The sequence below is a fragment of the Pteronotus mesoamericanus genome, unplaced genomic scaffold (assembly GCF_021234165.1).
Source record: "Pteronotus mesoamericanus isolate MK-2021 breed Mesoamerican mustached bat unplaced genomic scaffold, CSHL_Meso_final contig_20, whole genome shotgun sequence".
NCBI classification, from domain to species: domain Eukaryota; kingdom Metazoa; phylum Chordata; class Mammalia; order Chiroptera; family Mormoopidae; genus Pteronotus; species Pteronotus mesoamericanus.
The window spans coordinates 44,855,688-44,883,261 of record NW_026555085.1 but is presented as its reverse complement, the minus strand read 5'-3'; the positions used below and the strand labels follow the sequence as shown (position 1 = coordinate 44,883,261).

The 27,574-nt window shown below is 42.6% G+C and overlaps 1 protein-coding gene across 1 annotated transcript in view; it reads right to left on the bottom strand.

Annotated features, from left to right (window-relative positions):
* Positions 1–27,574, bottom strand: part of NT5E (5'-nucleotidase ecto) — a 57,289-nt gene that overhangs the window by 7,540 nt on the left and 22,175 nt on the right. Inside the window, exons 3-5 of the mRNA XM_054569675.1 lie at positions 26,571–26,759; positions 2,510–2,707; positions 1,326–1,480 (exon numbers count right to left, since the gene is read on the bottom strand). Of these exons, the coding sequence (XP_054425650.1) occupies positions 1,326–1,480; positions 2,510–2,707; positions 26,571–26,759 (542 nt within the window). The remainder of the gene's footprint in view (positions 1–1,325; positions 1,481–2,509; positions 2,708–26,570; positions 26,760–27,574) is intronic.

Genomic DNA, 27,574 nt, shown 5'->3' with positions numbered 1-27,574 from the left:
GGCCTGCAGTGCTGCTCCTCCAGGGGAAGGACCTGAAAGCCTTTCAACTCCAGGCCTCAGGCCAACAAGAAGCCTGGTCTTGCCCTGACTGGTGTGGCTCAATTGGTTGGGTATCGTCCTGAAAAGCAAAGGGTGTCTAGTTCGACTCCTGGTCAGGGCACATGCCTACATTGTGGGTTTCAATCCCCGTTCGGGGCATGTGCGAGAGGCAACCAATCAATGTTTCTCCTTTACATTGATGTTTCTCTCCCTCTCTCTCCCCCTCCCTCCCCTGTCTATAAATATAAATAAGTAAAATCTTTAAAAATGACAAGCAAACAAAACACCCCTGGCTTCAGGTCTGGGTCCACAGGCAGTTCACAAACAGGCAATTTTGAAGGCACAGAGACAGCCTCCTGAAACTGGGGAGAATTAGTTGCATTCTTTCTTTTATTTTACAAAATATATGTTTGCTTACAAGAAATAAAATGAATATGTTCTCATCTGGAAAAAAAATAGTGAAAACCAAACATTTTCTTACACTTGCCCCAGTCTATTAACAGAGAGGTAAGTACTCGTATAGCCTGGGGGGTTTCCTCTGGGACCTTTCTCTAAACATCCACACTCACTGGTGTCTTTAGCTACTTCTCTTGCAGCATCAGTCTTACCATGGAAAGCATGAATATTGTCATTTTTTTACTTGACAGACATTTACTGAGTGTGGGTGGCAATGTCCCAGGCACCGTGCAGAGCACAGACCAAGAAACCACCCCTTGGGTATGGGCTTTGAGTCTGACTTGGGAGACTTCGGCTCAGCACAGCCCCCAGAGGGCTGCCGCCCTGGTCTTCCCACAGGCAGGTGGATGGCGGGGTGCTTTTCTTGGCTGGCGTTGCTTAGCCACAGAACTTATCATTATCACTATAAATGTGTGTTGTCATTCTCTGCTTATGAAGGAGGTTCCAGTCATACAAGGCTAGTTGTCTGGTGCCAAGTTAAGCCCAAGTAGATGTGTTTTATGTCTATGTCTTCAGAGTAGTAGAGTTTGTGTATTCAGATCACCTTACAGGAAAAGCAAACCCAAAATTCAGACATCCAGAAATGAACACCTTAAATAAAGGCCTCAGTTCTTGCATATCAACTGAGTGATGGTCAGCTGGTCTAGTTCCTGTACCTTCCCAAGGTGCTCAGTATGAATCCATGCCAAGCTGTAATCTGGGCATTAATTTCTTTCTAAATGCTCAATTCTGTAACTATCAGGTTGTCCTCACCTGCCTCTTTCCTCCCTCTTTGCTTCTCTCCCTCTTTCTCCCTAGGTCTAGGCCCTGCATCCCTGTGGACCACTCACCATAGCATCACAAATCAGGTTGCCCATGTTGCATTCTTTAAAGCGGCATGATTGAGTGGAGCCATCCAGGTAGACAATTGTTTTCCCCAATTCCTGGGAAGAATAATTATCTAATTTTATCCGCCATTTGTTGATGTCTGCTTTTATGTTTGGATCTAGAAGAAAGCAAAATAAACAACAACAAAAAACATCAGGCTGCTGTTAAAGCCCATCTCACACTGGCCTAAATTTCGAAGAAAGAATCAAGCATCATTTAGGCTACTTGTGTGAGTATACATTTCTTTAGCATATTTCTGTACATTTTGGTTTTGACTATAAAGTTTCCTTAGGGCCTCTATTCTATTTCCTGGTACTAAGACCCAGCATGGACTCTAATTGGAAGACATGCTTAGGATCTGAACACCAATTCATCACATCTGTGCGAGGTGCCTGTTGGCCCACCTGGGATGGCACTGGCGGTGTGCGGGGCGATGAAAGGCCCGAGGGCAAGTACAAAGGGCCTGCTGAGGTCCTGCTGTCTGCATGGCCCCTGCCCCTCCCTCTGGCTCTTGAGAGGTCTGTGTTGAGACCATCGTCTTTCAGGGCCCCTCACTGTCCATCCTTCCCTGGCCTGATCATCCTAAGCAGTAAATGGCAGGTGAGGAGATACGTAGGAGTGTGTTTGTGTATACTATATGAAAATGGATGACATGAAATGTGTAATTTACTCTACGTCCCAACCAAGAAGGGAGAAGGACACTCCCTCATTTGATAAAGAAAATGAAGCCCATGAGGCTGGGCAATTTGCCCCAGGTGCACTGCTGCTGGGGGTGGGGCCAGGGCTGGAGCCCCGCTCTGCCCAGTGTGAACCCCTGTGCATCGATCATCAGCTCTCTTCTGGGTATGAGCTCAGAGTGGCCTTCCCATGCCAGGGCAAAGCTTGTAAGGGCGTGAGAGGCAGGGACAGTGTCTGATGCTGAAAGGACTTGAAGAAGCCAATGGGGATTTGTGGCATCTGGGTGTGTTTTAAATCTATTTATCCACGAAAACAATAAACTCAGAGAAACTCAATTCTTCAAAAGTATTACAGTCTTGTCCTGAAATATTAACACACACACACACACACACACACACACACACACACGGAGAAAAAATTCACCCATCTAATTTTTGGATTGGTGAACATTACCCTGTACGTCACATACCTTCAGGAATGCTGCTGTTGAGAAGAATGGGATTTCCATGTGAAGTGATGACATTCCCTTTTGCATCAAACTCAACCTTCAAATAGCCTAAGTATTTGCCAAAAGCATAGGCCTGGACCACAGGAACCTTCCGTCCATCATCGGAGGTGACGATGAATGGGTAGTTCCCAGCCGGCACCTCTTTGGAAGGTGGGTTGCCTAAAATAAAAGGGCCAAAGCTGATCAAGTCAGCCCTCATACATGGCTGACTGCAGGCCAGCGGGCCACTGGCCAGATGACACTGAACTCCGAACTGATGACGTGCCAGCGGCTGCTCTGCACAGCTGGTCTTTCGGAGCCCCGCTCAGGCACCTGCCCATGTTTCCAAATGCCCTTTTGCAAACGAATCCTTCCACTCACGACTCTCAGCAGGCATTTGCTAAACTCTTCCTGAGTCCAGAGCACTGCGCCTGGTTGCTGTGGGGGACACAAACGTGCAATACTGCTCAGATTGTCCTGCTTCCTTCATCCTGACCCCGGCCCCATTCTCACTGGCCAGGTATAGCCACTTCACTGTACTTCAGTTTCCTCCCCTGTGAAATGGGTGAAATAATTCTTACTTCATAGAGCTGCTGAGGCAATTAAATGACTAAACTCCCTAGCATAGTGCATGGCACATGGTAGGTACTCAATAAATGTACATTTCCTTCTCTCATGAGGTGATGGCAACCCTCTGGAAACGCTAGACACATGCTTTCAGAGCTTAGAATCTTCAATGAAACACGAACAGAAATGACAAAGGGCTGTTTTCAGGTTTTGCTACTAAATCTTCTGTCCCTTCAGGTGACTTCTGGAATAGCCACATTCACCCGGCTGGCCAGCTAGCGCACATACACACTACCCGCCCCAGGCAGACCTCCCAAGTGCGGTTCTGCTGACTTCCATCTGAAAGGGAACCCCTGGAGGGTGCGTCCACCCACTCATCACCCAGAGGCTGAGGCCCACCCCGCTACTGTGTCCTGGTCACGTGACTGCACGAGGGTGGGGAACCTGGCCACGCAGAGCCTGGGCCCTGGCCTCTCCTCACCTGGTATGCATCAGTTCTGTAACTGCACCCCTCCTTCAAGCATGCTGCAGTTCATATCTGATCTCCTCAGAGACAATGACCTACTTGGGTTGTTTTGATAGAAAAGATACCCTTGACCTGCTACTGTTTCTATCACCTGCCTCCCTGCAGCCACGAGCAGTCCTTCCAATTGGATATTTAGAGGGCCCAGGGAACTTCAGCGTGGGTTGCTTACTCACCTGACCCAGTTATTAGGGTCAGCTAAGAGCCAGGCCTGGGCTATATCTCGTTTAATCCTCCAAGAATCTCATGAGGCAGATCCTATTATTATCCCCAGTTTTCAGACTAGAAGACTGAGTATCATAGGCAATGTGTCCAAGGTCACACTGCTGGTATGTGAAGCAGGGCACATTGAAAAGCGGGGCTGTGAGACCCAGGAACTTATGTCCTCTTCACTACCCAACACAGCCTACGATGTGCTGTTCTCATAAAGCCTGCAAGAGCTGGCTGCCGAAGGCCACTTACCAAGTCAGATGCAAGCCTAGGGCAGCACTGCGGTAGAGACAAGGCTGCTTCGAGGCTTGTTTCTACACCTGAGACAAGTACAGTGAATGTTATGGAACCGCCACCCTCCCCCGCCCCAGCCTCGCTCTGCTCCTGTGCCAAGGGCAGCCTCCTCCAGCTCAATAACCACAGAGCAGAAGTGCTGCAAATGCCAGCACTTTACAAGCAGGAAGCGCTGCTGCCAATCTTAATTTCCTATTTTCTCACTGCCTCTGGAAAAAAAAAAAGAAAAAGAAAAAAGTCTTTTAACTTTATTCTTACAAAAGCACCTGACTTGAGAGGCAGTGCAGGCCTTGTCCCATCTCCATATGCAATGTACAGCTTTATGGGCTATGACCGCTGTAGATGATCTGAAGCACTGCGCAGTGGCAGGGGAGATTACATTCGCATCCTCCTCCTTCTTTTCTATGCTGGTCCTCCTCTGGGCAAGCCTGGAACCTGCTTTTTACTTCAGGGGACCAGAGGACTAGGGGACCAGCTGGGGAGGGTGACAGTAGGTGGTGGTTCTCTGAACTCAGGGAGGCTTGGGGAGGTGCAGTTCCCAACATAACCACAAGGTGGTGCAGAACACACGCCCAGGAAGACACAGCACGAAATTAGTTTCAGAAAGGAAGTCGGGCAGTTTCCTGGAAACCCAAGAGAAGGAGGAGCCTTACTTTTTTTAGCCTGTCTTTTTCTGCCTTCCATAGACATATTGGAACTTGAACAGAATGTAAAAGCTAGAAATGTGACGATTGGTCAAATTCCTCAATCAGATCAGCGCACACTCTACAAACAGGAGCTAGGAATCCCAGCTCCCATCTGGCAGGGAACACCCTCCAGAACTGAAAGTTCGTGATGTTCCTTAGAAAAGGACATGTTATGTGTGCCTGAAATGGACTTAATCAGGTACCAGGATGATACATTCCATGTGGCTCATCCCTGCCTTCTCCACAGCTGAGCCCTCTCTGCTCCCTTTCAAGTTGGCAACCCCAGAAACCACAGGCAGAGAAACAACCCAGGGCTTCAGATTTTCCACACCATTCTATCTTCTGCCAAAGATGCTCACATTCCACATATTCTCTCCACACGGAGACACATATCTGTCTTTAGAAACCCAGCTTGTCATCTTGGCAGGAGAGAAGTTATTTGCCAGCACTCTTTATCAAAGATACCCCTGGCAAACCATCCTCCCTGCATTTCAGCAATCTTAGCTCCTCTCATTCCTCCACCACACCCACCTCCACAGCCTTCAAAGAAAGAGTGAGACCTGGAGCTGGAGACCTACATGCGAATTACATCGTCTTCCTTGCGTTTATGCATAAATAAAATGAAAGTAACGAGACCTGCCTTACAGGGTTGTTGGGAGGATTAAAGAATATAACAAATGAAGCCCTATTTAGGTAAATGCTCAATAAAGATTAGAGATTATTATGTATCAAGTTAACTCTTGAATGTCTTTCTGATCTTAGCCCAAACGTCATTTCTTCGGGAGAATACCCTCTGATGATCCTCCAGACTTGGTCAGGTCCGTCTATACAAGGCAGGGCAAAAGTAGCTTTACAGTTGTTCATATTTAACATAGTACAGTAACTGATATATAATAGTACAAGAATAAACTCTGTTTCATGTACTCACAACTGTAAACCTACTTTTTGCCCCAGTCTGTAAATGCTCTTACGGCATCTTTTACTTCTCCCTTCATAGGACATTTTGCAAGGACATGTTGTAGGGGTTCTGAATGAGTCACCCCAAGATGTGCCTCTGTAGCATGGGGATTATTTTGAGCTAAAGGCAATTGAGATCTTCTGGGTTCAAGAGAAACTTCTGTCCCTCCCCTAACGACCTAGAAGAGTTTGAATTAGTGGCCTTGCCCAAAGTAAGAGATTATCAGAGATAACCTTAAATTAACCTATCTACGGGGCAGGGCAAACTTCTAATTACTGAACATTTGCTCTTCTTATCATCCTGAGAATGACTGTTCTCCCCCAAGGTGCCTTACCCCGCCTTTAGCTCAGAATGTCACATATACCCATGTTTCCTTTCTGCCTCTGAACCTTTCATGTAGGTAGGGTCTCTGACTCTCTCATATATGTGTGGTGCCCATGTGTACACATTAATTAAATTTGGTTATTTTTCTCTTGTTAATCTGTCTCATGTAGATGTAATTAGGCCAGTTGAAAGAAGCTTGAAGGTAAAAAAAAACGTTTCTTCATCCCCTATGATATAATGTGATTGATCTATTTGTGTGTTTTAAGAGGAATCCGATCAGGGTCAGTATGGAGGAGAGGCTATTCCACGGCTGGACCCCCCAGCGAGATCCAGGCCAGATGAGGTGGCTTCCTGTAAATCCCATCAGAGACTGTCTGATTGACCCCTCTCCCATGTACCAAGCATGCAGGTTCCTGGCACAGGATGTTAGCCTCCCCCAGGCAAACATGCAAGTCACTGTCCCTTATCTGAAGCAGGTGACTCCTCGGTGCCCTTCTCGGTCTTGCATCTGTGTAACTCCCTACCACCTGCCACGTTGCACTGGGGACACCCACATCATCCCGCCACTGCCCAGGACGTTTCCCTCTTATGTAAGTTTCCTTAATAAACATTCTTGATATGATAATGGAATTGTAACTTCTTTCTTTGGTCTCTCAGCCCTGGGGAATTTTATTTAACAGGCAGCATCTCTTTTAAAACAGTAAGTTCCATGAGTGCAATGTCTGCGGCGTCTCTGGAGTGTGCCTAGCACATAGTAGAAGGTTGATACAAGTTTATTGAATGACTAAGCTTAAGCAATTTAGCCAACACTTTTCTATAGATCAGACAAGATTTTTATGCTCTTCCTGTGGTGGCATCCGTTTGTAGAGAGGAGCAATGCTTGTGTGCCCACCCCAAGTCCCCTTAATTCAACTTCCCCAGCTAATGAACTGGTGGGGCTCCCAAAGCAGGATAGGAGTTGAGAGTCAAGAGAGTGGGTTTGCTGCTAACTCAGTTTCAACCTGGTTTCATGACCTTGGAGAGACAATGAGCTCCTACAGCCTAAATATATTACCTAAGTTTGTAAAATGAGAGATTTGATTAGTGGTTTAAACCAAAAATGGTTTAACCTTTGTTGTTGTTGTTGTTGTTGTTTGTCTGTTTTAAAGCTCTGAGCATGTTTTGCACACAGGAAATTTAGTGGCAATGTGAGCCATAAAGTAGGCTGCTCAGGTCATGACGCGTGAGGTGGTGCTGGTGCTGGAGCCCAGCTTTAGGCGCCGTGCCGCGGCGCTCTTCAGGGCACAGCATGGAGACTGCTGGCCTAGATGCTCTCCGCACCCAGCCAGTAAGGCCAGCTGCCATGTCCCCAACCTCTGGTACAGGAGCAGCTCCAGCTGTCCAGGGCTCCCTCCCATCTTCACAACAGAGTTAAGAGGTGGCTGGCAACCGAAGAGCTGAGTCATGGTCTCCCCGGCCATCCCCGTACCCAGCCATGGTGCACCCACTGTCGCGTCTCCTCTTGTTTTGCACATTCATTGACTTACTGCTCAGATTCTTGCTCTTAGGCATTCAGTGACGACTGAGAGGTTGCAAAGAGGTTATGTTTCTCTGAGTAGTACCCAAGGAAGATGGTCTAGAGCATCCATTTTCAATGTTTTTTATCTCATGGCACACGTAAACTAATTACTAAAATTCTGTGGTACACCAGAAAATATATGTTTGGCAAGTAGACAAAAAAAAATTAGTATAATTTCAATTCATTCATACCCTACAGCTATTGTTGTGTTGATTGTTGATGTTTTTTAATTTGACAATCTAAGGGAAGGGAGGTCAGTGCCCCTGTCTAAATAGTCAGGTATTGCATGTTTTAAAAATTCTTGTGGCACACTGCCTGGAAATCGCCAGTTTGGATGAAGCTGGCCTGAAATCTAATGCAGGCTGTACTCAACCCTGACTGGTTTGGGCAAATCAGGGAACCCTGCAGGGAATGGGCTACCACACATCATTCACTCACTCAGCAAACATTTAGAGCTCCAAGTGCCCAGTGTTTTGGATGTCCACTGCCCCATGGGCCAAACCTAAGGTCTATGAGGTCTACGCTTCATCTCTATGGGGCTGGGAGAGGCTTCACAGTGGAAATAGAGAAGGGAAGGAGTAATACTCCTGTCTGTCACCCTCTTCTCTTCCATAGGATCTAGCCATCCCCATGGTTTAGTATTCTTCCCGATACTAGACTTCATATTCACTTTCTACACTATAGAACAGGGTTTTATAGAACAAATTAAAAAATGAAAACAAAAATTATAACACAGCCATCTTAAAACTGAAGGTGCTTATGACTTTGATTAAATTAAATTTTAAATACTAGCTCTGGAAATCATATCCCCCCTTCCCCATATCCCTCAGAGACCCAGCCTTTCCCCCTGATAATCAGCAGCCCCAAGGGAGCAGAAGACAGTAGCTAGGCCTTGACTAATGGTCACCAAGTTCATACATTTGGCAGGCTAAAGGTAACACCGCGCCCTAACTTACGTTTCAGCTCCCGAGCCCTAACGTGGAATGTCCCCCTGCCTACTTTCCCATGAGAACAGACAGTCACTGGAAAAGATCTTAGAACTATCCTAAATATCTGAAGAAATAATTTATTACCCTTTCCTTACCTCCAGCCAATCAGATCTCAGCATGATGTTGAGCCCCAAACCCCACAGTGTCTTGTGATTTTGCCCTATATAACCTGCAACCAACAAGCCATCAGGGAGTCAGCTCTTTAAAGCATAGGCTCCTAGTCTCTTTATTGCCCAATTCAATATTAAACTTTTTTTTACTTCCTGTCAAGATGGCAGCATAGGCAGATATAGCTCCCTCTTCACACAACCACATCAAAATTACAACTAAAATATTGAACAACCATCACTCAGAACTGTCAGAAATCAAGTTGAATGGAAGCCTGACAACTGTGGAATTGTAGAAACCACATCTATCCAGACTGGTAGGAGGGGTGAAGATACAAAATGGGCTGGTCCCATGCCAATGAATGGTGGATGAAAATTTGGGAGGGATATTTTGGGAGTGAGGAGTCCCAACCCCACCCCAGGTGCCCCCAGATCAGGATTCCAGTGCCAGGAAGTTAAATACCCACAACTTCTGGCTGCAAAGACCAGCAGTGATTGAGTCAGTGGAAGAAACTTCTAAAGTCCCAAGCATTTTCTCTGAAAGAACCCACACATGGACTCACCTACCCAGGCTCACGCCCTCTGAGCTCCAGCACCAGGGTAGCTGCTTGAAAGGCACCAGCGGCATACAGGGAGGAACTGAAGTGGCTGGCATCAAGGAGGGCAGAGGCCATTGTCCCTATTCTAAACCCTCCCCAACAGAGCTGCAGAGCCACAGATCCAGCAAGCTGGTGCCATATCTGAGACTCCATCAACCTGGCTAATACTGTTAGACTCGCCTTGGAGATCTCCAGAGACTGCTCCACTCATCTTATGGGCCCACCCAGCTTGCTTTTCCATATGAATGGCTGGTCTTGGTTCATACTGCACAACCTCCTAAATCCTCTCAGACTAGCAATGGCTGGCCTCAGTGGGCCCCAGGCCCACAGTAGTGGCAGCCAGCCTAGGTTCACAGCTTGCCTCTGCCTGGGGATCTCCAAGCCCCGCACAAGTAGCAGCCATCTCTGATTGCTTTATAGGTCAGGTAGGGAGGCCCTGGGTAAAACACTGGTGGGGCCTGACCTTGGCCTGCACCACCTGGGAAACCCCAGGGCCCGGACACCCAGGGGACAGCTACAGACCATGTTGGGGCACCACCACCCCGCCCCTGCACAGCTGATCCTCCATGGAGGGTGGAGGTTGGTGGTCAGTGGTCACAGCCAGTCCTTGAAGCTGACTGGCCTGGGTTAATCGCTCTCATTGACCTGCCAACAGCAACCAAGGCTCAACTACAAGAGGAGGGTGTACTCAGCCTACCTTAAGGGTGCACCTCGAGTACCCAGCTTGGATGATAGGGGAGGCTGTGCCACTGAACCCTACAGGACACCTGCTACATTGGGCCACATTACCAAGACACAAAGTTAAAGCAGCTCCACCTAACACATAGAAACAAACACAGGGAGGCTGCCAAAACTAGAGGACAAAGAAACATGGCCCAAATAAAAGTACAGATCAAAACTCCAGAAAAGAACTAAAAGAAATGGAGATTAGCAATCTATCAGATATAGAATTCAAACACTGGTTATAAGGATGCATAAGGAACTTAGTGAGGACCTCAGCAGCATGAAAAAGATCTAGTCAGAAGCGAAGGATACACTAATTGAAATAATGAACAATTTACAGGGAAAAAATAGTAGAGCAGATGAAGCTGAGAATCAAATCAATGATATGGAACATAAGAAAAAAAACCGAACCAAGCAGAACAACAAGAAGGAAAAAAGAATCCAAAAAAAAATGAAGATAGTGTAAGCAGCCTCTGGAACAACTTCAAGACGTCCAACATTCACATCATAGGGGTTCCAGAAGGAGAAGAGAAAGAGCAAGAAATTGGAAATCTATTTGAAAAAATATTGAAAGAAAACTTCCCTAATTTGATGAAGGAAACAGACATACCAGGAAGCACAGAGAGTCCCAAACAACATGGATGCAAAGAGGTCCACTCTAAGACACATCATAATTAAAATGCCAAATTTTAAAGATGAAGAGAGAATCTTAAAGCAGCAAGAGAAAAGAGGTTATTTACCTACAGGGGAGTTCCCATAAGGCTGTCAGCTGACTTCTCAAAAAACTTTGCAGGCTAGAAGGGACTGGCAAGAAATATTCAAAGTCATGAAAAGCAGAGACCTACAGCCAAGATTGCTCTACCCAGAAAAACTACCATTTAGAACCACAGGGCAAATAAAGAGTTTCCCAGATAAGAAAAAACTAAAGGAGTTCATCATTACCAAACTATTTTTATATGAAATATTAAAGGGACTTAGTTAATAAAAAGGAGATCAAGACTATGAACAATAAAATGCCAAAACGTTGATTTTTAGATTCAAATCAATGATTGAATTTAAAAAACTAAGCAAACAGGAAGTACAGAGATAGAATTATGGATATAGAGAGCCTTTTGATGGTTGCCAGATGGGAGGGTGTATGGGGGAATGGGTGTAGATGTGAGGGTATAAGAAATACAAGTAGGTAGTTACAGAATACTTACGTGGATGTAAAGTGCAGTATGGGAAATAGAGTAGCCAAAGAACTTACATGCATGATCCGTGGACATGAACAATGGTGTAGGGACTGCCTGAGGGAGTGGGTGGTGCTCAGTGGAGGGGGGGCAAAGGGGGAAAAACCAGGACAACTGTAATAGCATAATCAATAAAATATAATGAAAAAAAGAAATATTCTAAAACCAAAAAAACCCCTAAACTAATTTTTATTTCTATACTGCAAACTCCTGCTTGTGGATTTCTTTGGGCCAGTGTGTGCAGGCAGGCAGACTCTAGGAAATCCACAGGGGTTCTGGTAACAATCCTCAGGTTTTTATCACTATGGCTTGTTAAAATGCAGAGTCCAAAGGAATGGGGTTGAAAGACAGAGATTGATTTTCATCTTAACATGCCCTAGTGGTTCCATTCACCAACAGTGCGCTTTTCAGAAGTGATACCCAATTTCTTGAAATTAAAACGAGGTCTACATGACCACAAATTGATATATTCTTTTAGGGAAAATCAGCCTTTTGCTGGAGAAGGCATTCCCGGGGTGGGTCAGGCCCGTGGTCCAGTGGGAAATGCTGTGTGTTTGCACTCAGTGAGAGGTCTGAACAACTGATTCCCACGAATCCCTTTCAGTCACGTAAGTGAGCAAGAGAATGTGCAGTACACAATGTACATAAGCTTCTCAAAGAGAACCTGGAGATCACCGGGCCTGGAAGAGACAAACTCTGCTCTCAAGTTCTGACAGAGTATTTACAGATTCCCTCATAGATGAACATCAATTTACAACCATAGGAGTTTCCAGGCCTGGGGGAAATTTATAAACTGAGGACAAGAGAACTCAGTGAGACACAGCCTTGCTGCTTGGGATCAAGCGCTGTATTCCTGGTTTTTTATCTTTTAAATGTAACAAGAAACAATTTCATCATATGTGTATTTAGCTCAGGTTCTCAAATTGAATATAATTTTTTTTTAATTTAACAAAAATATTTATAATATCCCAGTTGTTAAAGTAACCAAATTAGCCCCAAGATGCCCTGGCTCATGTCAAGCCTCATGTCAAGCCTCATGTCAAGCAAACCAAAACTTATCTGCATTCTTGTGTTCAGCTCTCCCAGAAAAGGAAGACCTGGGCCGACCAATCAGCATTTGCCTGCTTGCACAAGTTACCTGACCTGTTCAAGACTTTGCTTTGCTCCAGAGAAGGAAAGTAGCCCTGCTTAAACCAATCAGAAAAGGCTCAATGTTTCTTCCTTGCTCTGTCTTTGTATAGCTCTGCAAAGTTCCTTTTTATTTACTTAGGTGGGATACTGCCGGATTCATGAACTGCTGAATAAAAGTCTACTTGATCAGTAATTTTCTGTGAAAAATTCTTCTTGTAATAGAGTTTAGAATCAATGGTTACATTTATAGGGTTTAAAGAGGTTTAGAATTTTTTTGTTTTACGATTTTATTTATTTTATATTTAGAGAGGGGAAGAGTCAGAGAAAGAGAGAGGGAGAAACATCAGCGTGTGGTTGCCTCTTGCGCACCCCCTACTGGGGGCCTGGCCCGCAACGCAGGCAGGTGCCCTGACTGGGAATTGAAAGAGCAGCCCTTTGGTTCCCAGGCCAGTGCCTAATCCACTGAGCCACTCCAGCCAGGGCTAGAGGTTTAGAATTCTTTTTAAAAAGTAAAAGTAACATGACAAGATTTGACAAAGAGAAAAGATAACAACTATGTGTAGTTCCACCAAGTTATGGCAAAATTTTTAAAATTTCTGTTAATACATGTATTTATTGAATTAATGTATATATTTATGGATAGCAATGAGAAGAAAATGGCGGCAGAATGCATTTTAGGGAGAAACCATTTTCTGTTTAGTAAAACACCCAGGAGAGACAAGGGTCCTGGTGTCCTTGTTCCTTTCCTCTTCCCCGAGGTGAGGCGAGGCAGACCTGTCTGGGAAGACAGGCTCCCTGACGTGGACCAGGATGGTGGGGGAGGTGTGGTGGCAGTGAACGTGCAGGCAGAGAGCATTTATTTGCATAAAACTAGTGGGAGCAATTTTGTGTTTTGGGAAGCCTTTGGTAATGGGGTGGGAACAGAAATAAAGAAAGGAAAAGGAAGTGGGAGGTGGGTGGAGAATGGGAGGAGGAGTGGGCTGAGGAAGAGTCCACCGGGGCAGCCTGCCCTGGGATGGCGCTGGCCGGGGCTTTGAGGACAGGGATTCACTCCAGGTTTTAGGCTGTGCTGTGGTGGCTGACTCTCCTGTCATGACTGCAAACGTGGAGGGAAACTGCCTTGTTTTGATGGAGTTTGGGGAAATCAAAATGAAAGGTCAGTTTTCCATATGTGGTTCTAGGCTGCATGGATAGAAAAAAAAAATGGTTTGAAAGAGCCAAGACCAGAGGTGACTGAAAATACAACAGAAGTAAAAGTTAGAATCAAAGGGACCAGGACAAATGTGGGATCCCCAAGGACTGACCAGCTTTGGAAGAAGGGGGTGAGAAAGGCCCCAGTGTTTTCCAAGTTTTGTGTGATAGGAGCCTTTTAATTTATTTATAAAACTTAAAAACAGATTTAATTAATTTATTTTTAGAGAGAGGAGAAGGGAGGTAGAAACAGAGGGAGAGAAACATCAGTGTGTGGTTGCCTCTCGTGCGTCCCCTCCTGGGAACCTGGCTCACAACCCAGGCATGTGCCCTGACTGGCAATCGATCTGGCAGCCCTTTGCTTTGCAGGCCGGCACTCAATCCACTGAGCTGCACCAGGCAGGGGAGCCTTTTTATTTATTGAAAGGAGGAGCTATCCCATGAGTTAGCTTGAAGATCTGTGACTCTGACATGATTACAGCTTGGATAACAAGTTTTTTATACAGTTGTAAAACATGTTTTTGTGTACTCTACTTTTTCATTTACTATTACATGCATTTTCATATCAGAGAATTGACCTATTTGCCTTGGACCTACTATGCTCCAGGACCTAGTTCTGTTAATATATTACCTGATTTAATCCCTTCAATACTCTCTGACGTAGCTGTATCACTGTAACCCATTTTTAAACATAAAAAGATGAAGCCTAGAGTGGTTCAGTAACTTGTCCAAGGTCAGATAGCCAGAAGAATGGGGTTGGTCAGAGTCCAAAGCCCTTTCCACAACCCCATATGTGTAGGAGGGTAAGAGAAATGAGGTCCTTTTTGGAAGACCATCAGGCCGCAAAATTAAGGCAACATGAACCGCAGTAGTGGGAAAGTATTTGTACCTCGTGGTAGGAATGGGCTTATGATTTCACAATAGTTAGCCATCAGCTTTCCTTACAACCTGACCCTGCTGAATTGCTTTGACCTTGTTTTGTAGTTCTTCTTATTAGATTTTGGGTTTGGCTAGCCCCACTTCATCTTGGAAAACAGTTTCATGAGACATAGCTAAAATTGCTCAGTGTTCTGTAGCTGCAAAAATCGCTAACCAGAAGGCTTTGCTCCATGAAGGAAGCTGTTGCTGAGGTTGGGGTATGGCTAGAAGTTGACTCAAAGGTCCTGAGCGATGACCCAACTAGTCAAATAAGTAAGTTTCTGTGCAACCAAGGACATGATCTTTGAAGCTACGAGCCACAGGTCTGTCCTCTGGCTGACCCTCCCAGCTGACAATAAACCACAGCCGTCAGCACTCCTCACTGGGGCCGATGGGTTTTGTTGGAGAGTTTTTCCTTGTCCTGTGCGTGTAATAAACAATAAGACCATTTTCTTGTTCTAAAAGGCAAGATTATTTAAACTACAAGAATGAAAGTTGATGGAGAGATGAACAACGACTGCAAACCAAAGTCTTTCGCCCTCCCTCATTCTGCCGAAGCAGGGAGCAGCCCATCCTTTCACGCCACGCACCTGGCCGCTCACTGGCTGCAGTGGGAAGAATCAGCCTTAGGTTTTTCTGCTCTGTCTTAATTCATATTTATATTGCAAACTCCATTTATTTTGAGAACAAAATGTAGTGTTCATAAAATCATTTATGTCTCTACATAAATGAAAGTTCTAAATTTCATATTCAACCAATAGGTCCTGAAATCCAGAAGCAATGAAAATTTGGTACTTAGTAAGATGACTCATCAAAGAAATCTTGTTTTTAAAGAAGCTGCATCTTTTAACAGTCATGCAACAATCTTGGGCACCTGCCTTCGACGTGTGAGCCACGGGCATGGTCGAGAGGCTGTAATGGACACTTCTAGGCTGACGAGGAAAGAGAAGTGAAGCCTGCTGAACTGGGAGGGAAAGGAGGGCTCGTGAGACAAGTTTCAGTAAGGCTGGAAGCAGCCGGCTCACCAAGGAGTAAGGGGTGAGAAAGTTCCAAGGTGAGGAGGCTCTGACGAGGGAGGTGGGTAGAGTTTGGAGAGAGAGCAATTCTGGATGATGACACAACTCAGTCTCAGCCTGTGACCCTCAAAGTGAAGATACTCTAAAGGAGTGGAGAGGACAGTCATGAGGATCTAGGGACTCTCAACCCTGGGTATCGGATTAGCCATCCACAGGGACTCACAGCCAAGATGAAAACCGGAGTGGAGTAGAGAGGAAGAGAAGAAGTTGGGTGCTAAATTCTCAGTGATGTTGGGGACTGGCTGGACGCCATTCGATGACAGTGATAGGGAGGAACACAGGACGGTATAGCCAAGAGGCATGAGCCCCAAAGAAATAGAGGTAAAATGAAATTCCAGCAGTAACCTCAGGAAGTTATAAGGTGTTCTTATAAAAAATGTTTTATTTCCCCAAATTTTGGAAAGTAAGCGTTCAGGCTGTTTGCATGGATGACTTTCTAGGGAGCAGGATGTTAGAATGGAAGGAGTCGTAGACTTACCACATCTAACTCTGTAATTCTACTGCTATAGACACTGATGTCTACCCACCCAGCGCTACAGCTAGCCAGACTGGCTTGTATAATCCAAAAATAAGTTAAAGTAGTGGGAGGCAAATAGAGAGACAGCATCTTAGGAGTTTGTCTGCCTTCAAGGACTGACACGGAACAGATTCCCCTGGAGTTCCTGCTGCCGCTTTCAACCTACAGTCACTTTATTACTTTTTTCTCTAAAGGCAACAACGTGGATTTAATTCCTTCAGAGAAGATATGGGCAGACTAGCCCTTGTCTTTGCAGCTTTAACATTTTGTAAGTCTGGTGGAGGAAAACCCTCCCCTCTTCATTTGGACTTGACAAACGATATCTCTGCATGTGCACTACAAGTGGTTGTAAGCGAAAGCACTTATCTGATGATCAACATTTTGAGAGGAACTATTCATGTACTGTTTTCTTTTTTGTCTCATTTAAAGCTGAATTAAAAATATTTTATTATTTTATTTATGTTTTAAAACTAAATGTATTGGGGTGGCATTGGTTAATAACATTATATAAGTTTCAGGTGTGCAATTCTACGATCCATCATCACTGTGTGCTCACCCCCCAAAGTCTAGTCTCCTTCTGTCACCAAGGATTTGATCCCTTAAGGGGTCAAATGGACACTGCAGGCTTCAACTCCACACCGTAAAGCTGAGTTTTCAAAAATATGGGCCAGCTACAATACAATGAAATTAATTCAGCTGGTGATAACCAGCATTCAAAAAATTAAGTAGCAAAACAGCAGAAACATTGGGTACAATCTAGATGCTTTGTGAAATTTTCTTTCACGTGTGTTTATGTGCACGTGTGTGCTGAAGTGATTCTCGGCAAGATTTAAAATACCAAACGGTGTATCATTTTTAACTATATTTTTATTAACTAATAATATTTAACTTTAACTTAACTTTATGCTAATTCAATTCAAAGCAATTCAGTGAAGAGTTTTTTTTAAGGCTGGAAAAATGTGTTTAAACAAGCAAATATGCCTCATCCCCTACCATGTCCTGGAATTACCTTATTACCTTTGTAAGCTCATTCCTCAAAATGATGAGTATCAAAATTGAGTATTTTCACGAGAATAAGTTTAATCTTGGTAAGCAATCAGGAAATGTGAAATAAATGACTAAGACTCTAGAGGCAGTTGTTTTCAGAGACTGATTATCTACTTCAAGATTTATGGATAAGCAAGTTATAATTTTTATCTACACAGCTTTCTTTCGCCCATTCACCATTAACTAAATTCATCTACTTAGCAAAAGGCACATACTATTTTGCAGGACTTCATTGGCTGGAACAAAATGACAAGAACAAAAGGACAGGCAGCAAATTAATGGAAGTCAGGCAGAGCCACCAACCCTTTTGAGACCTATCAGGACACACTAGCAGATGGTCACACATCGAGGCTGTGGATGACCAGTTGGTGCTGTAAGAAGGCATTGACTGAGGTGATGTAAAGCCAAGTCCTGAGCAACAGGGGCGTGACTTCAGCATCTGAGTGGAGGGGTTGAGTACTAAGATTATTCATGCACTGTTTAGATGATGCCTCATTTAAAGCTGAGTTTTTCAAAATACGGGCAAACTGCCATATGAATAAATTAATTTGATGGGTGGTAACTGACACTTAAAAAAATGAAACAGTAAAACAGAAGTTATCAGAGTGCATTCCAGGTGCTTTGTGAAAGTTTTCTTTCGGTTTGTGTGTGTGCACATGTGTGTGCACACATGTACAAAGCCTTTCTTACTATGGATCATAATAAAAAGAGTCTGAAATCACTACTCTAAAGGATGAAGGGGTGGGCAGCAGATATCTAGCTCCTACTGCGTGCCCTCGGGTTCTGACACTGTTTAGAGAAAAGCTAAGAAAAGGCTCTGGGGAACGGTTTTTCATGGGTCTTCTCTACAAAACTGGGACATCACTGAAATAAGAACAGCTAAAGCACTAAGCCCCGTCCTGAGGCTCTTCACCTGCATCCATTCATTACACACAGGAATTCACAGTGAGCCTTTATCATAGGTTCTGTTGTTACTACCCTCATTCTACAGATGAGAGAAATGAGGCACAGACAGTTAGTGGCAGAACCAGCGTCGGTCCCCAGAGGCCTTTCCCCAGTGCTGCTCTGGATTATTCCTGGTCTTGGTACAAGCAGGCCATCTCACTCACCGAGGTTACTTAAGCGACCCCCTGAGGTTTGACTGCACCATTACCAACACTAAGAAAGTTCACATCACGGTCAGTGGCCATTACCGTCCTCGTCACACTTACAGATTGCCTGCTGCATGTCTGGAGCTGTTCTCATCATTTTATATATGTCTTTTTCTTTTTTTACACTTTATTTTTATTGGTGACACTATTAAAAATGTTCCCATTTCTCCCCTGTTTGTCCACGTCCACCCAGCCCCCCCACCCCATCCCTCTGGCCCTCGTCACACTGCTGTCTGTGTCCATGGGTTATGCATACGTGACCTTTGGCTAATTTCCTCACCTTCTTTCATCCACTACCCTCTTCTTTCTTCCCTCTGACAGCTGTCAGTCTGTTCCGTGTTTCCATGCCTCTGTTTCTATTTTGTCCATCAGTTTATTTTTTAATTAGATTCCACATGTAAATGAGATGATGTGGTATTTGTCTTTCCCTGACTGGCTTATTTCACTTAGCATAGTAGTTTCCAGGTCCATCCACGCTGTGGCAAAAAGTAAGAGGTTCTTTTTTTTTTTTTTACAGCTGTGTAGTATTTCACTGTGTAAATGTACCACAGCATTTTTATCCAGTCACCTACTGGTGAGCACTTGGGCTGTTTCCAGAACTTGACTATTGTAAATAACTTACAAACATAGGGGTGTGCACATTCTTTCAAATTAGTGTTTCAGGTTTTTTAGGATATATTCCCAGAAGTGGAATTGCTGGGTCAAAAGGCAGTTCCATTTTCCATTTTTTGAGAAAACTCCATACTGTTTTCCACAGCGGCTGTACGAGTCTGCATCCCCACTAACAGTGCACAATGGTTCCCTTTTCTCTTCATCCTTGCCAGCATTTGTTATTTGTTTACTTATTGAATGGTAGCCATTCTGGCACCTGTGAGGTGATATCTTATTGTGGTTTTAATTTACATCTTTCTGATGATTAGTAACATTGAGCATTTTTTAATGTATCTGTATTTAATATATCTGGGCCATCTGTATGTCCTTCTTGGAGAAGTGTCTATTCAGGTCCTCCCCATTTTGTAATTGGATTTTTTTGCCTTCCTGGTGTTGAGTTGTGTAAGTTCTTTATATATTTTGGAAATCAAACCCTTATCAGATGTATCATTGGCACATATGTTCTCCCATACACTGGGTTCCCCTTTCATTTTGCTGATGGTTTCTTCAGCTGTGCAGAAGCTTTTTAGTTTGATGTAGTCCCATTTGTTTATTTTTTCCTTTCTTTCCCTTGTCCTAGGAGAGATATATTGGCAAAAATATTACTTTGAGAGATGTCTGAGATTTTACTGCCTATTCTTTCTTCTAGGATTTTTATGGTTTTGTGACTTACTTTTAAGTCTTTTATCCATTTTGAATTTATTCTGCTGTATGGTGTTACCATGGTGGTCTACTTTCTTTTTCTTTTTTTCTTTTTTTTTGGGGCATGTACTTGTCAAGTTCTCCCAACAACATTTATTGGAGGGGCTATTTTTACTCCATTGCATGCTCATGCCCCCTATGTCAAATATTAATTGACCACAGAGACATGGATTTATTTCTGGGCTCTCTATTCTCTTCCATTGATCCATGTGTCTGTTCTTATGCCAGTACCAGCCTGTTTTGTTTACAGTGGCCTTGTAGTATAGTTAGGATAGTTTGATAACAGGTATTGTGATCTCCCCAACTTTGTTCTTCTTTCTCAAGATAGCTGAGGCTATTCTGGGTATTTTTTGGTTCCATATAAATTTTTGGGATATTTGTTCTAGATCTGTGAAATATGCCATTGGTATTTTAATAGGAATTGCACTGAATCTACAGATTGCTCTGGGTAGTATGGACATTTTAATGATGTTAATTCTTCCACTCCTTGAACAGGGTATATGCTTCCACTTATTCACATCTTCCTCAATTTCTTTCTTCAATGTCATATATTTTTCCAAGTACAGGTCTTTTATATCCTTGTTTAAATTTGTTCCTAGGTACCTTATTTTTTTGTTTGTTTTGCTATAATAAGTAGAATGATTTTCTTAGTTTAAATTTTGAAAGTTCATTATTGGTGTATAAAATGTCCCTGATTTCTGAATATGAATTTAATCTCCTGCTACTTTGCAAAATTTATTTATTAGACCTAGTAGTTTTTTGGTGGAGTGTTTAGGGTGTTCTACGTACAGTATCATGTCATCTGTGAATGACAGTTTTAGTTCTTTCTTTCCAATTTGGATGTCTTTTATTGCCTCTTCTCATCTGATTGCTACGGTTAGTACTTCCATGACTACGTTGAATAAAAGTGGTATAATTGCCAATGCCTGTCTTGTTCCAGATCTTAAGGGAAACAATTTTAGTTTTTGCCCATTGAGTATGATGTTGGCAGTAGGTTTTTCATATATGAGTTTTATTATGGAGAAGTATGATCCCTCTATTCCCACTTTGCTGACAATTTTTATCATAAAGAGGTGCTGGATTTTAATTAAATGCTTTTTTTTGCATCTATTGCTATAATCATATAATTTTTATCTTTCATTTTGTTTATATATCACATTTATTGATTTGCAAATATTGTACTAACCTGAACCCTAGAATAAATCCCACTTGATCATGGTGTTTGATCTTTTAAATGTATTGCTGGATTCAGTTTGCTCATATTTTGTTGAGGATTTTAGCACCTATGTTTATCAGGGATATTGGTCTATAACTTTCCTAGTTGTGTCCTTTTCTGGCTTTGGAATTAAGATAATGCTAACCTCATAAAAAGGAGCGTGGAAGTCTTCCCTCTTCTTGAATATTTTGGAATACTTTGAGAAGGATAGGTGTTAGTTCTACTTTAAATGTTTGTTAAAATTCACCTGCAAACCTATCTGGTCCAGGGCTTTTGTTTCCTGGGAATTTTGTGGGGTTTTTTTGTTTGTTTTTTGTTTTGTTTTTTTTAATTGCTGCTCCAATTTCACTAATTGTAATTAGTCTATTCAGAATTTCTGTTTCTTCCTGAATCAGTTTTGGAAGATTGTATGTTTCTAGGATTTTACTCATTTTGCTCAGGTTGTCCAATTTGTTGGCATGTTGTTGTTCATAGTATTTTCTTACAATTTTTTGTATTTCTGTGATATCAGTTGTCACTTCTCCTCTTTCATTTCTGATTTTATTTATTTGGATCCTCTCTCTTTTTTTCTTGGTGAGTCTGGTTAAAGGTTTGGTAATCCTGTTTATCTTTTCAAAGAGCCAGCTCTTGGTTTCGTTGATCTTTGTATTGTTGTTTCAGTCCCTTTATTTCCACTTTGAACTTGATTATTTCCTTCTTTCTACTTACTCTGGCTTTGTTTGTTCTTTTTCTGGTTCTTTTGGTTGTTTAGAGTGTTTATTTGAGGTTTTTCTTGCTTCTTGAGGAAGGCGGTAATGCTCTAAACTTCCCTCTCAGGACTGCCTTCACTGTGTTCCACAGATTTTGGGCTGGCTTTGTTCTCATTTTCAGGTGTTTCAAGGTAACTTTTGATTTCTTCCTTGATCTCATTGTTAACCCACTCATTGTTTAATAACATGCTATCTAGACTCCACAAGTTTGAATGTTGTTTTTAATCCTCATCTGACAACATTTTTTCATTGCTTTTAGAGAAAGAAGAAGGGATAGAGTGAGAAACATCGATGTGAGAGACAAACATCAATTGACTGCCTTGTCATATGTGCCCTGAACCAGGTATCAAACCTGCAACCTGGGTATGTGCCCTTGACTGGGAATCAGACCCACAACCTTTTGGTCTGAGATGCTACTCCAACCAACTAAGCCACACCAAGGGCCGCTTTTGTTTTTCTATTGTAGTTTCATGCTATTGTGATACGAGAAGATACTTGATTTCAATCTTCTTGAATTTGTAAAGACTTATTTTGTGTCCTGACATGTGGTCTATCTTTGAGAATGTTGCATGTACGCTTGAGATATATGCATGTTCTGCTGTTTTGGATGAAATGTTCTGTAAATATCAATTAAATGGCTGTGCTCTAATGTGTTGTTTAAGGTCACTGTTTCCTTGCTGACTTTTTGTCTGGAAGATCTATCCTTTGATGACAGTGGGCTGTTGAAATCCCCTACTATGTATTTCTGTCAATCTCTCCCTTAAAGTCCACCAACATTTTCTTTATGTGTTTAAGTTCTCCCATTCTGGGATGTTTATTAGGGTTATATCCTCTTGCTGGATTGATCCCTTTAATTTTATGTAGTGCTCTTCTTTGTTTCTGTTATGGCCTTTGTTTGAAGTCTATTTTGTAAGGTATAAGTGTTGCTACCCTAGCTTTTATTTTTATTTCCATTAGCATGAACTATTTTTTTTCCATCCCTTCATTTTCAGCCTGTGTGAATCTTTTGTTCTGAAGTAGGTCTCTCGTAGACAGCATATATAATGGTCATATTTTCTTATCCATTCAGCTACCCTATGTCTTTCAGTTGGAGCACTTAATACATTTACATTTAAGATTATTATTGATAGGTACTTATTTATTGTCATTGTTTTTTCTTTCTACCTATGTTCCTCTCTCTATTTCCCCTTCTTAAAGCAATCCCTTTAACCTTTCTTGCAATACTGGTTTTGTGGTAATCAACTCCTTTAGTTTTTTGGGAGTGGGGTGGGGTCTGGGAAGCTCTTTATTTCACCTTCAGTTTTAAAAGGCACCCTTGCTAGATAGAGTAGTCTTGGTTGCAGGTCTTTGCTTTTCATCTTTTTGAATACTTCATGCCAATCCGTTCTGGCCTGAAGTGTTTCTGTTGAGAAATCACTTGACAACTTTATGGGGGCTCCCTTGTAGGTAAATAACTATCTCTCTCACCTTCAAGACTGTCTTTAACCTTTGCATTTTAACTATGATGTGTCTTGGTGTGGCCTCTTTTGGTTCATCTTGATTGGGACTCTCTGTGCTTCCTGAACTTGTGTCACTTTTTTCCTTTGCCAGATTAGGGAAGTTTTCTGCCATTATCTCTTCAAATAGGTTCTCTATCCCTTGCTAACTCTCTTTTCCTTCTGATACCCCCATGATATGGATGCTGTTACACTTGATGTTGTCCCAGAGGTTCTTTAGAGTTTACTTGTTTCTTTTAATTCTCTTTTCTTTTTGATGATCTGCTTGGTTGCTTACTGTTAACTTGTTTTCTAATTCACAGATTTGCTCCTCTGCTTCACCTCACCTGCTGTTGATTCCTTCTAGTGTATTCTTCATTTCAGATATTGTAGTCTTCATTTCTGACTGGTTCTTTCTTACGGTTTCTATGTCCTTTTTAATGCTTACTATCTCTTTAAGTTCTCTCTGAGGTTACCTATTCTTCCCCTAAGGCCCTTGAGCATCCATATAACCATTATTTTAAACTCTGCACCTGGTATTTTTGTTTTTTCTATTTCACCCATTTCATTTAATTTTTTCTGGGGATTTCTTTTGTTCTTTTTTGAGGGGCATTTTTCTTTGACTTTCTATTTTTGTCTCTGTGTATTAGGTAGATCTGCTGTGATCCCTAACTTGTTATGATGGCTTTATGATGAAGGTGTCTTGTTGGGCTCAGTGACACAGTTTTCCAGATCACCTGTACTCCATGCTCCAGGACTGTTTCTTGTGGATTATGTGCACCCTCTTGCTGTAGCTGAGTCTTAAATGCTGTTTGCCCTTTCATATTTGGAGTTGACTCTTCAGGATGGGTAACTGTAAGGGTAAAACCTAGATCACCATATATGAGACACTGAGCATACAGTGTGTGTGTTATTTTCTAAATACACTGTGTGTTATTTTCTATTTTTAATCTATTTCATGTCTATTTGATTATTAGACCACTAGACCATTACAGCCTTGAGGAGAAAATTTGTTTCTCCCACACACTCTCCTTAGTGATAACATTTTAGAACATTTTTGAGTATTTTCTACTATTTGGGGGATATTTTCTATTTTTGTTTGTATCACCTTAGATAGCCCCTGCAGAGATGTGCAAAGAATCAACCTCTTCAAAGGGTAGGTTGCTCTCCACCAAGGCTTTTTCACTGCTGATAAAATCTCTAACCAGTCAGGCCTTCCTCTTTTTTCCTTTTCTTGAAAATACTTCAAAGCTTCAAGCAGTGGGGATGTGGGGTATGATGGGAAAGACTCACTGAGCCAGACTCAAAAGTTTGGGGACATTAGAGTTTAAAATTTTTTTAAAAAGTTTCTAACTAAAACTACTTAACACGAAGGAGAGAGGGGGAGGGAGGGATTCAAGGGGTAGGGAAAAAGGGAGGGACAGAAGAAGAGGATAAAGAGGGTGGAAGGTGTGAATTAAAAAAAAGGGTTCTATGGAAAATAACCTCATAAGGAGATCTGATCATAAATTTCTAACTGGGCAGGTCATGGTGGGTAGTCACACCACAGGTCTAACCAGCTCTGTCCATGGTTCCTGTGCATCCAGGTTAATATGCCATTAAAATGCCCCTTGAATAAGGTATCACCCCTCAAGAAAGCACACAGTATTGTTCACTATCCTGTAATCCAAACTGCCCCTTCTTGCTTTCTCCAATCTTCCTTGCTTCCTCTTCTTAATTTCAAATGCATGAAAGAAACTGTAAAACTCTTATTCTCAGGGGCATTTGAAATCTTGCTCCCTGCCATAAGTCCTCAGTTGGCTCCAATAAAAATCTTACAAAAATTCTCTATAGCTTTGGCTGTTTCTTACATTGACAAAAGTAGGAAGGTAGAGAGGAGATTGAGGAGAGAGGTGATAAGAGAGATCTGATCAGACCACTGAGAAGTAGGGAGGGGACCGTAGGAGGAGTTTGCCAAGGCCACGGTAAACAGCCTAGGACGGGATTGGCTGAGAAGCTGACGCCCCCAGAGTGCATGGAAGTAAAGATGGCTGGCCCTCTGGCTCTCTGGTTCTCTCTTCCTCAAGGATGCCTGGATGATTGTGCCTCAGCTGCCTGCATTTCCCAGTGGATGGTATCCTGGATGGGAAGGTACTCCGGTGCAGCTTAGGATCAGGCTCGCCTGGCAGAAGCTGGCAGGGTTATTTTTCTTTGGATGTTCTAGAGGGGACAACCTCTGAGGCAGAAGCCAATTCTTCCAAAATTGTGTAGCTTTTGTATCTTACGTTATTTTAGTTTGTAAACTAACCCTAAGGAAATATGATAATTAAAACCAACAGGGGGAATCATAGAAGAACTCAGGAGTTTAGCCTTAATTGATAGGCTTAAGTGATTAAAGCTGTAACTAAGGAGCATTTAGCTTTAATTGACAGGCTTAAGTGACTAATGCACGAGGAAAGCTATTATTCAAAATCGTGAGGCTTTGGAATAAAGACTCCTTTCCTGCATCACCAAACCCCTGCCGCTGGAATTTTGCCTAGAGGGTGGCAGCGGGCAGCAGGACCCCAACTGCTCTTCGATAACCCGGGGAGACGGAGCAAGAGAGAGGGGGAAAGAGGAAGAGAAGGCGAGGGAGGGAGAAGAAAGGGGGGAGGGAGGCCGTGCACACTCTGCAGAGGGCCAGCGGCGGTGAGGTTCCCGGATGCTCACAGTCCTGGTGTGCAGCAGCGGAGTCAGGAGTTCAACTCTGTTCCAGCTTCTGTTAACTGTCAACCTACAAATCAAGTCTTGTCGCTTTGAGCTGTGAAGGCCTTATTTATAGTGTTTTATTTATGCTTAAACATTTTTTTAAACCTCACCTGAGTATATGTTTATTGACTTTAGGGATAGAGGAAGTGGGGCGGAGAGAGAAAGAGAGGGAGAGAGAAGAAAGATCAATGTGAGAGAGAAACATCAATCTGTTACCTCCTGTACGCACCCCAACAAGGGATCAAAGCCTCAACTTAGGTATGTGCCCTGATGGGGACTGAACCCACACCATTCTGGTGTGCCGGATGACACGCCAACCAACTGAGCCGCTGGCCAGGGCATGCTTAAAAATTTTTATACGACACGTTGCCTTTTGCTATAGACTGATTTTTGATTGAGGTTCCGTAATTTTTTTGTTATATAACGTATATTTTATACATATGTTTTATATATTTATGATATGCATAAATGGACTTGACATAATCATGAAAGCAATATATTATTCTTAGTAATGTCTCTTTGTGTAAGATTTGTTACCTTTCAATGTGTATTACAAATATGTAATATATTACATATTATGTAATTTATGTAATATATTACATAATATGTAATTTATGTAATATGTTAAATAGTAGTAAAAATAATAATAACGGCTGCAAAGGCAGAAGGGACTACGTTATACAGACATCCTAGCAGATACAATCGTTTGGAAACAATATTACCTGTGTAAAGAAACGTGTTGGAGTGGCCTCCCACCACGACATCCACGCCCTTCACTTTCTGAGCGATGAGTTTATCCATTTCAAAACCTGAGTGTCCCAGTGCAATAATTTTGTTCACATTTAGAGTTGTTAGCTTATCCACTTGATGTTGTAATGCAGTGATTTCATCCTCAAATACTAAATTTTTTCCTAAAAGGAACAAAACAAATAAAGGGGATATTTATTAACAGTAAGTTTTATTATACTGCTTACTGTACACACTAACATGCCACGTAAAAACCACAATCTATTAAAGCTCTTAAATTAATGAGGCTAACACATATTTTTAAATTAAATATAAAATCATTTCAAAGCCAACCCTCCCCCACAAAAGAGGTTATTGATTCTTAGTTACACTCACTTAATGTTGCATTAGTTTAAGGTCATGGATGATGTTATGTTAGTCAAATTCAAGCTCAAGGTGTGAGGAGACTTCAGACCCGCAAGCCTATTTTTTCTACTCTGTTTTAGTATTTAAACTTTACTTATACCAATGCAGAAAATGCCTGCACACATAAGCATAAAGTACAAAACAGATTTACTAATTCTAAGGCTTTGTTTGCAAGTTTAGGATAATCAGTTTTAAAATTCTGTCAGCAACTAGTTCTTGAATGCCAGTCTTAACATGCCAGTTGACAGCTTTGTTCAATTGATGAGGTTGGCATTAGAGTATTAAGCTGTGCATTCGGCAGGGGTCCCTTCTGATACTGCTGCACTGGGACTGTGCACATTCTCCACTGGCTGCTTACTCCCCACACAGAGGTGACAAACCTTTGCTCTTGGTACCTGTGGGCAGTGTGGGTGTGACTGCATAGCCCGGGCGCTCTGTGGGCTGCAAACATGTGCTACTAAGTGTGGCAAGACCATCCGTCTCTCTCTGTAGCTAATTCTCAGCCAGTCTTGAGGTCTAATGGCTTTTATTAGCACAGAGGTGACAGCAGACACAGACAGGCACACTGCCCTGA